Source organism: Paralichthys olivaceus, chromosome 20 (genome assembly GCF_024713975.1).
Source record: "Paralichthys olivaceus isolate ysfri-2021 chromosome 20, ASM2471397v2, whole genome shotgun sequence".
NCBI lineage: Eukaryota > Metazoa > Chordata > Actinopteri > Pleuronectiformes > Paralichthyidae > Paralichthys > Paralichthys olivaceus.
Window position 1 is genome coordinate 14913610 of NC_091112.1, and position 15842 is coordinate 14929451.

General features: G+C 40.4%; 1 protein-coding gene across 3 annotated transcripts in view; it reads right to left on the reverse strand.

Annotated features, from left to right (window-relative positions):
* Positions 1–1659: 1659 nt before the first annotated feature.
* The window catches only part of adcy2b (adenylate cyclase 2b (brain)), a 40955-nt gene continuing 26772 nt past the window's right edge, over positions 1660–15842 (reverse strand). The window contains exons 14-25 of one of the 3 annotated variants that reach the window (XM_020090333.2): positions 15238–15335; positions 14498–14582; positions 12687–12827; positions 11030–11191; positions 9649–9833; positions 8346–8430; positions 5833–5991; positions 4435–4581; positions 4205–4312; positions 2492–2606; positions 2285–2409; positions 1660–2208 (exon numbers count right to left, since the gene is read on the reverse strand). In XM_020090333.2, the coding sequence (XP_019945892.1) occupies positions 2056–2208; positions 2285–2409; positions 2492–2606; positions 4205–4312; positions 4435–4581; positions 5833–5991; positions 8346–8430; positions 9649–9833; positions 11030–11191; positions 12687–12827; positions 14498–14582; positions 15238–15335 (1563 nt within the window). In that variant the 3' untranslated portion in view covers positions 1660–2055. Of the gene's footprint in view, positions 2209–2284; positions 2410–2491; positions 2607–4204; positions 4313–4434; positions 4582–5832; positions 5992–8345; positions 8431–9648; positions 9834–11029; positions 11192–12686; positions 12828–14497; positions 14583–15237; positions 15336–15842 lie in introns of those variants that run through there. The other 2 variants (XM_020090334.2, XR_002202844.2) reach the window with 2 other exon arrangements.

Genomic DNA, 15842 nt, shown 5'->3' on the forward strand with positions numbered 1-15842 from the left:
TATCTTTGTGTTATGTTAAATAAGAGACACTTCCCAAGATGCTCGAGCTACATTTTCTAGTGATCATGTGAAGGTTTAGATGGTTTATGAATCAGAACATGTTCTCCAGGTACTGCAGCAAAAATGACAAATAACGTTGACTTCCCACCGTCAGTGTGATGGTTTCTGTAAGAAACTGAACGTCCTGAACAACAGCAACATCTTGACTTTGCTAAACTGATGTTAACTGATGTGGTTGAAACACTGAACATTCATGAGAGAACATTTGTTGGAACAAACTTTTTTGCCACTTTCCTTAAGAAAACTTTTGCTCTAATTAACAAACAGAAATAATAAGGGGAAAAGATTCATAGGAACAGAGATACATTTACATAAACTGCAAAAGCCACAGTTTCATATTCATGCCTCAGTACGTTCCTCATGGTTGATCTCTCCTCCGTTCTCTTATGTAAATACTCTTATTTTTGTGCTTCACTTTTCTCTTTGATTTGCAACTTTTTTTGATTCTTTTTGTGTTTTCAGTTCCGAACCCACACAGCTGAGACCAACCTCCTACATAATAGGAATGTTTTTGGGACTTCTCTCATTAGCCTTTGCTTTGTACTCCGGCAGATAAGACCTTTTAGTCTCAGACAGGACGCAGTAATTCAATTTGTTTGCTGTTTATTTATTAGAATTAGGAGCTAATGTGCAAAATGTGTGTCTCACAGCTCACACAGCTGATTGATCCTCATTCTTTCTCTCTACACATTCACTTGCTCACCTGTTCGTCATTTTCTCAATCACCTGGACTCACACATCCCGGCTGGGACCTGTACACCCTCTCATTCACTAACCCCGACACACTACTTAAGGACTTGTATGGAGAGGACTATATAGTGACCTCAGTGGCAAAAAAACACTGCGGATGCTACTCTGCACATTTTCTGTGCCAGTAATTACCTCATTGTCGCAAGATTATATTACATATATTATACAAGGCTGGTGGAAATGTTTGAATGTTTATTTTACACTTTACTATTTGCACTTTTAGGCTAAAAGCATGATGAATGACCATGTTTAAATTGTATTTTACCGCCACAACTCAGATTGTTGTGAAAAAACTCACTAAGGTGTTGTGAATATTTAGGACATAAACACAGATTGTTTTAAAATCAATCTTCTAAATGTCAGTCAACCCTGCTCACAGAACCTCCAAATCTTAGTCATGAAGTATTTTCGCTTAGCTAACAGATTAAGTGTTCTCATCTCATCACCATGTTGCATTTGTAGTGAAAGCGCAGACACAAAGACATTATATACAAATGTTTAATGAATAACAAAAGAATGGCAGTGAACATGTACACACGTCGCTGTTTGTTTGGTTCCAGATGGATTGTAAAAAAAAGAAACCTCTACTTTCCTCTTGAATCCTTTGCCTGAGTCCACCTTCCTCGTCAGTGGAACACGGACGCAGCTTGAAATCTTTAAATACAATTCACAGGTTCTGGCAAACTACCCATCATGCTGGCAAACTGTTGGCATCAGCTGCTCTACACAACAATAAACTATTGTCACATCCACTTGGAATAAAATGGAATAAAACTAGCTCACAGTGCCAAAGAGCCATATATATATATGTATATAAATATACATATATATATATATATATATATATATTTAAAAAACAGCTTTGCAGACAGCTCAGTTTGCACTGCAACACTGGCATGGCTAATCTAATGAGCCCCACACCATGACTATAGTACAGATGGGCGACTGTAGTCCTTGAGAGCCTCTCTTTAGTCAGGCACTCCCTTAAGAGAACAGACTCCTCAGAGCAAAGTCCTTGTTACACTTGAGATGTGGAAACGAGGCATTGAAGGACCTTGGTGGTAAACCTCCGTCCTGTTCTACGACGTGGTGCTAAGGATAAAAGTGGTTTTCGACAATTGTGTATCCAGGGCACTGCAGGCTGCTGGTAATGGACTTTAGTTACAGCGCATGACAAATCACTTCTACGGCCACTTTGTATTTGTATAAGTGTGTGTGTGTGTGTGTGACTATTTGTTGGGTTACTCAGGGCATCACAGTCCCTTGTGACAGAGATCGGGTCATCTCTGTGTGAACAAAGAAGGTCTTCAGCTCTCCTTTGCCCTTAACATTGATGATGCCACGACACGAACACATGTATCCTAACGTTGATAAGATGAGACTTGTCTCCTCCGTTACCTGTGTGGACACAAAGACGTGACTGCTTCACTGACACACTGTCAGACACACACCTGTGTTTTATTAGACAGCTCACCTGTATTTTTCCCAGGACCCCGGTGGTCTCCATCCTACTGGCCACATTTACACTGTTCCCCCAGATGTCGTACTGAGGTTTCTGGGCCCCGATAACTCCTGCAATCACTGGGCCATGGTTTATCCCTAATAAAAACACATCACAAATGACATCCTGGATAATCAGTGACTCTGAGTCATACTCTTTGTGTGGAAAAAATGTTCTCACCAATTCTGAGTCTGAAGTCGTTGAAGGAGTGTTTGTTGATGACGTCGAGTTTCCCAACAAGAGCAAAAGCAAACTCCACCATTGTGCCTATGTGCATGTATTGTCTGTCATGTTCCTGTGGGGAAACGCAGGGAGAAATAAAACATGTTGAAGGAGCAATTTGAACAGTATCTCTGACAATATCTGACAAATAAGCAGTAATTTGACTAAACAGGAGCATGATCACCATGAGCGACAACCTCAGGAAACCTATGCTCCCACTTTCCTGAATGATTATCTCAACTGCTGCCAGCGGATACACTGATGTATTCTGAATGTTGCTTTTACTCTTTCACACTGAAAACAAGATGTTGGTGTATTAGTGGGTTTTAGGTGCAGTGTGAAAGGAGTGTGTGTTTACTGGACGCAGTATCGTCGGCTGTAAATGTTAGCATGTCCACTTAAGCATCTTACAAACTACCTACAATGATATTGGACCATAATCATTACAGTATTCATATAAACACATCACACTCAGACATTAGTGAGAAGAAAAGTGAAAGAAATATGCTCAGTGATGAGATGAACTCAGTGTCTTTGTGAGTGATTTCACCGTGCAACATAAAAAATCACCTTGTTACACCCACAATTATAATGAGTTGATTCAGACTGCAGTTTTATCATCGTCCTCGCACGGCCGACAATGAAACAGTGTTTGGCTGCTTATGAAAATGTCTGTCTTGTTAGGACGTCTGTAGAGAGCTCACATTGACTAATGCTCAACTGACTGTTGAGACTTTGAATATCTCAGACATTTACCATGTTTCATTCGTCAGTCTTTTTGAGCTCATCCTCTGTGACAGGTGTCAAGAATTGAAAGAATATTTTCCATGTTTTGCTTCATTTTCTTTCTGGCAGCACAACATGTTAGAGCGACCTTTGTTTCTTATTCATAATATTCCCCCTATGTGACACACACTGTTTTATGAACCATAAAGCAAAACCAAAAAATAAAAAATCCATTGATCCATTTCATAAGGTAGCTATCGAGCTACAGCTAATATTAGAGTCTGTCACAGTTGTCATCCTGCATGGCAATGAAATCCCACAGTTAGAACAAAAAGCCTGATTGAAATCAAAGACCCATTGGTTTTAAAAATTATCATCAGTGTAAAGTTATAATTCTGCCAACGTCATCACTGAAAAATATGTCATGTGTTGTGCTCCAAAGCTTGACGATATAGCAACAGTAACTAGGGAGAGTGGGACTTGGTGAACGGTGAATTAAGCAGATTTCCTATCAATGAAGTAGATTTGTTTTCACACCACAATATTCTCCCACTTTCATGAATGATTATCTCAACTGCTGCCAGTGAATACACTGATGTATTCAGATGAGCGTCGTAATGAATCACTTATGCTTCAATAGTATATGTAGAAAATTTTACGGAGGTACCCACACGCAGCTTCTGAATGTTTTTGGACAGTGACAAATACCTTGTCCTGTTTTGTGACCATAAATTAAAAATTTACTGAATACAAGCTCAGAGCTGCCAAAACTGTGCTGGCACTCTGAAATGGGACGCTCATGAAAAACAGCTCTGGTCTTTTGCAATCAAATCAAAGTACAGCTGACAGCAGGAGCTTTGACCCCAGACACTAAAATATGTGTGGCTGTGCACATTTGTCTTTGTGTGCGCATATGAAAATGAGTGCTTGTGTGTAGAGGCATGCCTGTGCGCACTCTGGTCCTGGTGTCACATTGAGTCCAGTTGCAGCCATGTAGGTGCTACCGATGGTTTTTATTTTCTCCACGCCGCTGAACTTTGGCTTGGACAGCAGCTGAGGACAGAGCAGGACATGAGGAGGAGCATAAAACAACATATGATGTCAGTTGCCTCTCATCAAAGCAGCAGGAAAAACATCGTCACACAGCCAGGCTTATCAATAGGCGAGGAGTTTACCTCATCAAAGTCTGCTATGATCTCGTTGAGAAGACGGAGACACTCCAGTCCTTCCTTATTGACGTCAGACTCTGTATAAAACTCTTTGAAATCCGGGATGGAGGCGAACATCATACACACCGACTCGTATGACTGATGATACAGGTCCTGATAACAAGCAAGAAGGAAATACCAGCTGGATGTGTGTTGCGCTGATCGAGCGGCAGTGGAGGAAAGTTAAAGGGTTGTGAGGTCATAACAAAGTTTCCCCCACAGAAAGAAAATCCATCAGCACGCCGAACAATGACTCTTTAAATGAAATAAAACTTTATCAACTCTGTGGGGACACTACAGCGGCAAAGTGGTAAAAAAACATCCATCACAGGGAAAACTGACGTCAGAGAAAAGCAGATGGGGGTAATGAGCACAACCTAAAATTTACAACACTGGAGCCAATAAAGGAGAAATATAGGTTTGGGAAGTATGATAGCAAATAGGCTACATCAATTACAGCATGTATATCAGGACAGTACGCAGCAGCAGCAGAGCATGGAGAGGGAACCAAGGAAAGGAAAAAGATAATGTGTTTATTAAACTATGGTGGAAAATAAAGTGATGCAAGCAGCGTGTAAGAGTTGAGGAACTAAAATAATGAGCTGACAAAAGAAATGAACAGAAAAGAGCCGTTTTGCCGTTTTTGTCATTCAGTACTTTCCATAGACTGTATATAAAGTATCTGGATCGCCCCTGGTGGCTGGCTGTAGTAAAGGTCATAAACCCTGCCTCCTCCTTGTTAGTGGATGGGACACGGGGCCAAACTAAAAAGTTGCAATGCATGGGACATCTATACCATGATTCTATCCCTGATCGTTTGTGTTCAGGAAACATTCATTCTCTTAAGAAGCTGACACAAATCTATTAAAACCTTTTATGGAAGAAGTGATGCAAATGTCACAAATCTGATTGTTGCTAGTTTGAATAATTTGCATACTACTTGCATGCAAATAATTAACCATTAGTTTAATTTGACACTTGAAAAAAGCTTTATTCACTGTCTTCGTTCAGTAAAAGCACTAATACTAAGCAGCTAAAACTCCCAGAATCAAGTGTAATGCTGAACTGTAGATCAGTTAAAAAAAAACCTTGTGTTAATTTCCGATATTTAGGATGTAAACTTTTAAAATACAGAGAATTATAAACAGAGATGTCAAAGCACCAGCACTTCTGGTTCTAACAACCTCGGAGCATGAGGAATATACACTATTTTGTAAGCTTGACTACGCAGTTGGTGAGTCAAGCACTGAACAAGCTGGTGAAAAATAACTTTTAAAAGAAGTCACATCTGAGCACACAGACGTGAAACATATCTTTTGAAATTCATGAAAATGAAATAAAAATCATCTTTTTTTTGGAATTCACCTCATTTTTCCAGTTGCGTCCCAGGAAGTGTTCGGCAACATGCGCCGGTAAAACGTTCTCCAGCAGAACCCGGTTGAGGTTCTCCATGGTTTCGATCTCCTCACACTCCCTCTTGAACTTGTCCCTCCACAGGAAGTCCAACCTACAGTAATATTCATTCTGTTACAGGAGGACACAGAGTAAAGAGACACCTGCGTCATTCACACCGAGCACTCCGAACCGCCACCGAAGTTAAGCCAGCTTTAATTTACAGTTAAGTTGTGGTATTTGATATTTGTCTGTTGTCCAGCCACAGATAAAGGACAACAAGTTATAAACAAATAAATCCATTTATCCATAATGAAAAAAAAAGTACTTGGCAATGAAAAGACTTTCTGTATTTCTACATTCAGTTATTTCTACATGGATTTATTTTTTTATTTATTTTTTTATTTACTTCGTATTTTGCGTCCATATGCTACTAAGGGACTGTAGATGGGCTAAATTGAGTCTAAAACCTGATTGGTTTTAATGATCAACGGTCATCTGGTCTCCTACTTCCGCTTGAGTTGGCCGATACATGGAGCTTTGCCTTTAGCTCAGTATTAGCTTAGCGTAGTTGTTGAAGCTCAGCTCCATGATATACAGTAACAGTGAATGTTAAGGAAAGTTGATTACAGTGCTATAACCAATCAGGGTTTAGACAGATTTAGGCCTGTCTACCTAATCAGAATATGGAAATACATCTTTTTTATGTAATTTGTAGGAATGCAGAAATATCCATTTTCATTGTGTCATTTATTTGTTTCTACTTTTGTCATTTTTTTGTCTACAGAAATGTGTCCATGATATCAGAGCGTTTCGACAAACAGCCTGTCTGAGTTCTCCTCTTATCATCATCGCAAAATTTAAAATTAGATTTCTATGAACTGCAAACCAATTGAAACTAAAAAACATGCTTTGTATTCATAGAACAGTCTCAACTCAATAAGACGACACTGACAAGCGCCAATATCGCTGCTTTAGGAAAGAGCGAGAAGACCCCACTGTTTTGCATAAATGATAGCCACCGCTTGTTTTTTCTGTTGTTTATTCATGCTTACGGGACTTTTGAACACAGTAAGACTCATCTATTGGGGTCAAAACTTCCCAGGAGTGTGTGTGAGTGTGTTCAAATGGGGAGTGGGATCCCCCCAACACCCCATCATTATCCTGATATACAGTATATCTGTGAGAGCTGCAGGCTACCTGTGGGTTGGTCCCTACAGTGTGTGTGTGGATGTGTGTGGAAGAATTTTCAGTCTCCTGTGACAGATTTGTCATGTGTGTGGGTAGCAGTCTGAAAGATGTGGCTCTGTGCTGAGATCTGGTGCTATACAGTCGATCGCCAGAGGCTCATGTAGAAATATAGATTAGCTTCCAGCCTTGGATGAGGATAGTTGTCTGAGCCATCTGTGTATGTATGCATGTGTGAATGTACAGTTTGAGTGTTGAAAACAGGAACTCCAGGAGTCCAGAAACTAGGCCAGAAGACACTGAGCTCATTCCAAATGCTGTTTAGAAAGCCGCTAACAAGCTTGTGAATGAGCTTTGCTCCTTCGTGCAGCTGTTCTTGTGAGATAAATTACAGATGCCTCCGTTCTCCTAACCTGCTTTCTCCTCCCTCTGACTAAATGGCAGGGAAAGGACTCATTAGAGTTGATGATAAAAAATTTTGTAAGACAAATTTTTGATAACAGCAGGCTGAAGGCATGGAAAAATGGACACTGTGTGATCCTGCGTCCTCATATTTGACACAGATTTTCGCACTCCTGTGTCAAGAGCTTAGGGTGACGCCACTTTAAACGCCCTTTTTACCCTTGAATTATTTTCATGACAATTGATGAAGCATATTCATGCACTAACTATATAGCATCCAGAACGACAAACCCCGCTGCCCCTGAACGACCTTGATATGATGGTTACAAAAGAATTTTTAAATGTGTGTGCAACCAAAACAAATGCCTCCCATCCCTCCTGGTGACAGTGACCCAGAATGAGAACAACACATGGAGCTGTTTGAATCAACTGTGGCTCTCTGGGGAGCCCCGGTTTTGGGTACAGAGGCTCAGGGGAAAGTCTGTCTGTCCAGAACATCTGTTTTGGGGTCACAGATGATGGATGGTATCCCAAAGCACAGCAAATCTGTGTCAGCTGAGTTTGGTTCTCATATGGAGGCAGTGGGCCAGGCTGGCTGAACAAAAAGTATTTTGATCATGTAGCATACTGAGCCAAATCTTTGAAAGCAGGTTCACTTGCTTTTGAAGGTTTTTTTTATGGAACTGGGTGGAGATCATTTCAAATCCTTTGATATTAAGTATCTTGTCAGGCAGAGATTTTCTGTAAAACAAGATTGTGCAACAACCCAACAGAACTGACACAACTGTAGTGACCCAGATAAACTTCTAACCTATAGGCTAGAAATTTAGGCTGTATGTTACTGTTACATACTAATGATTATATCATTGTGCCAGTCAGTTAGGATGACTACTGACCTGCCTGGCCAACACCAGCAGGGTGACAAAGAAGATGAAAAGTGACACGGAGCCCATTGTCTTCAGATCCTTCAGGACTCCTGGTCTGTAGAGAGAGAGAGAGAGAGAACAATCAACACACTGTTGATCGTCTGCTGTCAAAGTGTGGTTGTATCATGTAATCATCGAATCCTGTGAAACAAACATTTTCACAGGATGATAATTGTCTGTATAATGAAAGCCTGATCTATCTTATTCTAATCCTGCCCCATCAGTGAGCCACATAATTGCACAGGTTAGCATGAACATTTTTTCGAGTCAGCCGATATACCATCATTGTGCCAAAGGTTTTGATGCTGAAAATAGTCCCAAACTCATTCTGGGTCACAGCTGCTAACTAGAAACACGACACAGTGGTTGTATGACTCCAAACAGTGTAGTTTCTGTCTGCATATATATTATGAGGTCACTGTGACCTTTGACCACTGAAATCTAATCAGTTCATATTTGAGTCCAAATTGACATCTAGTCAAAATTTGAAATAATTCCTGAAATTCCCAAGACAGACTTGAGATATCATGTTAAAGAAGCCAAAAAACATTTTTTGGCCACTGTGACCTTGACCTGTGACTACCCAAATCGAATCATTTAATCTGTGAGTCTAAATGAACCATTGTACGAAAGATTATCTTGAGGCATGAGATAATATGGTCAGAGGAAAAAAAGGACAGAGTCACAGTGACCTTGACCTTCGACCTCCAAATTATAATCAGGCCATCCTTGAGTCCAAGTGTATGTTTGTACCAAATTTAAAGAAAATTGTCACTTTATATATCACTGTTTCTAATTTTGTATTTTAGAATCATTGCACCCTTACTAATAAAGCCAAGGAGCACATGAGAAACAAAGAGAGGAATATTAGCACGAGATAAAAAGTATTTTCACTTGTCCCTACTGCTGCTCTAGAAACATTTAGCATAATGTGATTTTTCTGCAGCGATACTCCAGCTGTCAGTCAAATGTGAGAAATGAATTCAGCTCAATCAACACAAAACCGCTGTATCTCATTCTGCCACTTGTAATCTTCCTCTCAGGGGTTCCACTTGATCGACAGTCATACGGGAGAGTGCTACCTCAGCAGTAGTCCTTCCCTGAAGACCGACGTTCCGTCTCATTAGTAATTTTAATAGGCTCTGCTCGACTGACACAAGCAAGCTGCAGGGTCGGTGGGGGCAAAAGGTTTCAAACAGTTACCGATTGAAACTGTTTCATTATTGCTTAGGACGTGTGTGTGTGTGTGTGTGTGTGTTCTTTCCAGGTGTACCTATCCAGTTCATTTGTGGGATACAGTGCTTTGCTAAATCCGTCCAGTAGAGAGGAATGTGTCTGCAGGATGATGATGTTGTAGATCACAACGGCAACCAGCATCACCACCATCTTCAGCTCATAGTTGATCCTCAGAAACACTGAGCATGACACCAGGCCCAGAATACAACAGTAGATGAAGTACTGGAGACAGAAAGAATGAAAGGAAGAAAGAAAGTGATGCACAGTGGGACACAGTGCAGCAAGTCAATGAAAAAGATGGGGATGGGGCTATATTTGTTCAGTGAAACATGCTGTCAATAAACATTTCTGAGTCAGAAAGTTTCACAGCAAGAAGAGGACTGTTGTTTTCTGATAGCAGAATATATCATATATCACGTATTCATACACAACAAACACATTTTGTTTATACAACACCTGATAGAAAGCATGGTAATTCTCTATATCTAAGTATGTGTGTGCAAAGCCGTCAACCATGCTTAACAAGAATTAACAAGGAAATAAATCAAAGCCATGAGCTTCAATAATTCCTGTGTCAGACGACTTGGCGCCACTGACGACTAATGGATTCGACTGTTTTTTTGTTGCTTCTTTACAGAAGTTTCCTTGTCAAACTAGATACAACTGACACAGCTGTCTCTGTTGACAACAGGGGACACTGCTTCAGAAAATACACATGAGTGACTTCATTCAAATGTTCACGCCAACATTTGAGCAAAATATATAGATATATCTACATACGACAGCATTGCAGCTAAGTAAATGGCGACCACTTCTTCAAATGTAAAAAAAACGGCATCATTTACACCATGTTTTTAGCCTGAATGTCCTCTGCTATCAGGATAACAGCAGACATTTAGGCTAGTGTAAATGATGCTTTTTCGAGTGGTCGCCATCTACTTCAATTGTATTTGATTTCGCTGCAACGCTGTTACCGATGAAACCTCCAAAAGTGTTTTGTGGACTCGAACACTTCACCAACCCCTCAATTGGCATAGTGGTGAGTAGATAATGAGAATTTTCTCTTTTTGATGAACTATCCCTTTAATAAAAATGTAATAAACAAGCTAGCAGTCAGTGGGGGCGGAGCAGTCTGCCTTCAGTCTGAGGTCCGAGTTGAACATGTCTTCTACAGTGTTATGTGTAAAGCACTACAAGCTGCAGCCTACACCATTTTGGTCAATTTATTTATTTATTGATGATTTTATGAACAAACATAGTTGGCAAAAACAAATATAACTATTAATCAATTAAATCTATTAAATTCTATTTAAGTCATTATTTTATTTTTCATTTAAGTTGTTTTTGGCCACTGATGATCAATAAATTGTCTGTCACATATTCAGCCCATGATGTTGACCTCTCACTTTTGTACTTACTGGAAGATAAAATTTGTTCTCTCCTGTGTCCAACAGGCTGTCATCGCTTCGATTTACAAGCTCAGTGATTATTGGAAGAGCAGACGGTGCGGTGGTCAGGACGTCAGGTGGAGTAGTTGTCAAGACGTCCTCCAAAGAGCCTCCAGGATCTTCTACGAAGAACTGACAAAAGAAAGAATGTCAAGGCCTCGTGTGGGGACTTTATTTGGTTGTCAACAGTCTATATATAGAGGGAGGAGGGTATGACAGGCAGGAATCAAACCATGTTATGTGGTATGCTTTAACCACGGCCACCGGATATCCCAGAAGGCAATAAGTTTCATCCATGTCCGACATGTCAGACAGCGTCAACTGCATTCCATCCTGTATATATATATATATCCTTATATAACAAAGACTAAATTATTGTGTTACTGTGGCCCTGACCATGATGATCATAAGACTTAATGATGTTTCATGGTAAATGGGTACAGCCATTAACATGAATGCAATACTCATTCTTAGAAAAGTATATGATCACACTTTCAATGCCTTGATAAGAAACAATAAAATGCTTTATTCATACTTATAGTAATTGTTTCAATCCATTGAACATGGGCACTGATCTATGTCAGGAAATCTCATAACATATTTATGTTATCATCAAAATCATACAGCTTGGTTATATTAAAGAGATATTTGACAAGAGCTTGAACTCACCATGTTGTTCGTGTCTAATTTATCTTCAAAATCAACTATGTTGAGTTGGATTATATTTTTTTAAATGAACAGTCTATGTCTTAGGACACTTAGAGGGCCTATTAAACATCTAGTGATAGCTCACTACTACTCTTACACTGTTGGGAAGATCTCAATACTTAGTACTTTGTACTTATTATATTATGCTCATGTGAAGGTTGATGATTTTGTATTATTACTTGAAAAGGTTTTCATGCTCTAATGTTCAGAAAACACATCACTTTCCTCAAACTGTCCATTGCTGCAGCTCCTGACTCCTGACCGCCCTTCTGATAGTCTGCTCTGATTGGCCGGCTGTCCCACTTTAACCGATTCTGGCGTGACTAAAAAATTTCAGTCTCTCCTCCAACTTAACCTGGTTTTGGAAAGGGGGCATGCCAGACTAGCTTCTAGGTGTGCATTATGCATATGTGGGGCATGGTTATGTCACATTAAATCTCGATTACCCCAAAAGGCCAATTCACGCATCTGCGTCGAAGCTACGCCATAGCCTACGCATGGGGCAGAGCATTTATAGTTGTGTGTAGGTGTGTGAGTCATGCTGCAAAAACCCTAGTGGCTGTCAAGTTTCTATGCTGGTGTTAACTTCCGGCTTCTAGTCCCCTAAATTTAAATTCTCTGGCGTCTCTGTTAAGATCAGAACAATGGTGAGTAGATCGTGTTGGAGTTGGAGCTGATAGATGTTGAAGAGCGATTACTTTGTCAACGGCGAGTCTGTTGGACCAAGGTCACAGGTTTTTGGCTCTTTTCCGCCTGCTGGCCTTTATAGCATGTACGAACAATTCAAATTAAAATGAATAATCCAATATCAAAACCTGTCCACTGTGCTTCTCTAGCTGGTGACCTGCAGTGACCCACACTGTTCAGCAGTAAGCACAACGACCATGGACAAAGCAAATACACCATCTTAACCTCTCACCATATTGAAGACAGCCATCACCAGGATGAGAGCAGTGGTCGTCATGGTGAGCACCAAACGCAGCCAGGGGTTATTGGTGACAATGATGCGGGAGGAGGTGGGGAACCAGGTGAGAGAGCAGAGGGAGCCCTTCCTCCCCTGCTGAGGACGCAAAGAGAGAGAGAAAGAGAGTGATTGGAGGAGGATGAAAGAGGGAGAAGCAATGGATGGACACAAAGCAACCTCTGCTGAGAAAAAATAATCACTTATTTGCAAGAACTCCACTTCTTCCTGCTCATACTAATAGAAAGCTGCAGGGACCTCACACCAGGAAGGAGAACTTGACTTTGTGACAATAGAATATTACTTTTCCACAAAAAAAATCCACATGTAAAACTGAGCGAGGACTCATTGGGACATTTTGTCATATATTACCTCTGGCCATCATTAAACTGAGTACATTTTATGTCTTACATTCTTGAGCACTTGCAGATTTTTATTTTTGCTCTTTCTCCGAGCAACAGTTCCACTCATCTGACCTTAAAAAGACACGGATTAAGAAATGGGTTTGATCACAATAACCGGCGTAATGCACAATTTCACAGATGAACAGAGCACGTCCTGTAACTTTAACATGCCTCGTTAATGATGACTTACACCAATGGTCCTCAAACCTTTTACACCATGTACCAAATCAAATATTAGGGTCTCCACTTAGCACTGTTATGACCAACATTAACAGACAGAAGCGTAGGTCTAACCTATTCAGCTACAGACAGTTCACGCAAGAGGAAGCTTTATTTCTAATAACAACATTATTTATTGTTGACTGTTGAGGGTTAAATTGATGGATAGTACAACATGATCTCTCTCTCTCTCTCAGTGTATGTAGCTGATATCTGGGTCAGGACAGACCCCTGGTTATTTATAAACTCCCAGTTAATTAGAGGTGACCCACTTACTGGGTGATAACACTGTCTTGAGGAGAAGAAAAAGAAAAATGAGAAATAATTTATTGATTGTCCATAAAACACTTGTGACAGGAAACTGTTGCTGCTCATTAACAACCCCTGTCTCTCCACTTAACAAAACAATAGTGAATGGAGGAATTGTTGCACAGCTGACAAAAGAAACAGCTTATGTAAACCTTATATATATTGGCTGCAGCTGATGCCATGTTCCAAGAGTTGCAATAACAAGTAAAGAAACATCTTATTATTCTGTTCAAAGTAACATTATATTTAGATGTTTACTGAGGGACACAGTCTGAGTTTGTTTTCATCAGCACAACTAAACAAATCATAACGGACGCATCAATGCCAAATACCTCTATGTTGCTCCAGAATTGACGGATACAAAAGTTGACTCTAGTTGAGCTCATTAAAATAAAAAAAGTTTTTTGGTGATTCATCAAGTTTTATTAGCTTTAAAGTTAAGTGATGACTGATACAAGCAAAACACCTGAGACAATTAGTTCATAAATGATGGATAAGATAATATTTTTAAAAAATTGAAATCCAGGCAATACAACTAAAGAAATCATATAAAACAAAGAAACAGGACAATGCAAAGTCACTGCGTAAAATCCCAGACTGGAGCAATACAAGTCAGACACCACTAGTAAATGTAGATTTTCTGAATGGATTCATGGCCGATCGAGCAAATACGTGTTTCTTCTCTGAAGAAATGTAACTTTGATGGATTAGTAATTAATGTGCAAGATTTAGCAAGGATGCGCGACTGAAATTGTGTGTGTGTGTGTGTGTGTGTGTGTGTGTGTGTGTGTGTGTGTGTGTGTGTGCAAACCCATACAGTCTATGGTGCAAACCCACCAGAATGTGACCAGCAAAACAAAGGAGCAGGATCAGAACAAGCAGTAGGAATGCCAGGCCAAAGGAGATCCCCAGCACAGCAGTTCTGTAACACACACACGCACGCAGACACACACACACACAGTACTTTAAATCCTCTTGGCACCTCTTGGTCTGCTGCTGTTACATCCAGGCTCATAAAAGTAAAGACGGTCCTAACATGTTCTACCTCAGACCTTTAATCCATTTACACTGACTAAGCAGAACAGTGAATTGTATAGTAGTACAGTGTGTGTGTCACAATTAAGTTTTTTCCATGCATCACAAGTGTGATTTAAGGATCCCTGCATTAAACAGATGCCGTCATGTCTAAACGTGCAGAGCGATGCTGCGACCAACAGAGCAAAGATAAAGAGTGTGAGAGAGAGAGGTGAATTAGAAAATCAATGGCCTCTCAGATGCTGAATTACACCTTTGGCTCCCAGGAGCAGTAAATTAGCATGACCATGAATTTCTCTCCTTGCAATTAAAGAGACGCCAACACTTTCACCTGATCTATAATGACTAGCAGACATGGTGCCTCTTGATCTCGACCTGCTTTTTAGCATTCTGCCTCCTGCCTCTTTCATTTTCAGCGCTGCCTCGTTGATGAGACAGCTGGCGCCAAATGGCTTTTTCACATCAACCCGCTGCCACAGCTGGAGTTTGCTGATGCTAAGGGGAATGTGCTGTATAAACTCTGTGAAGGGGTACAGACTTACTTAGGCAAGACGAGGACCTGCACGATGAATATACAGCAGAATATGAGGCAGGCGCAGGTGACGTAGTACTTGAAGGCTGGTAATGTTGTGGATCTGTACTGTTGAGAGACGATAAGGCAAAAAATTGGGAAATTGCAAAAAAGTATGAGACACAACAGCTGCTTCAGTCATGCGCTGAACTCCAGATAATGTCCTGACAATATGTGGAGGGGCTGTATGTGAGAAGGCAAATGAACGCAAATTGAGTTTTTCCTGGCAGCAGAGGAAAAAGTGTCCAAATGAGCCCATGTGAGAACACAACTGGAGATCCTCAGGAGGATTCATTGCCATTCAAGTGTTGCCGAAGTTTCTAACACGCGACAGATGCAAAAATGAAAACAACAAAACAAAAAGAAAACAATATATATATCTCAGGATGAAAAAGCGGTGACATAAATGTAGAATAAAAAACGATGAAGATGTCAAGAGGGCTTTTGTTGATAAGGGCCGACCCCAGTGTCGATGTGCTGCACACAAATAATACATTGCATCCTGAGAAAGCCCGAATCCAATTGTGTGGACATCCTTCTCTGAAAATGGCATGAGGCTGTGTGAAGTAGCAGCAG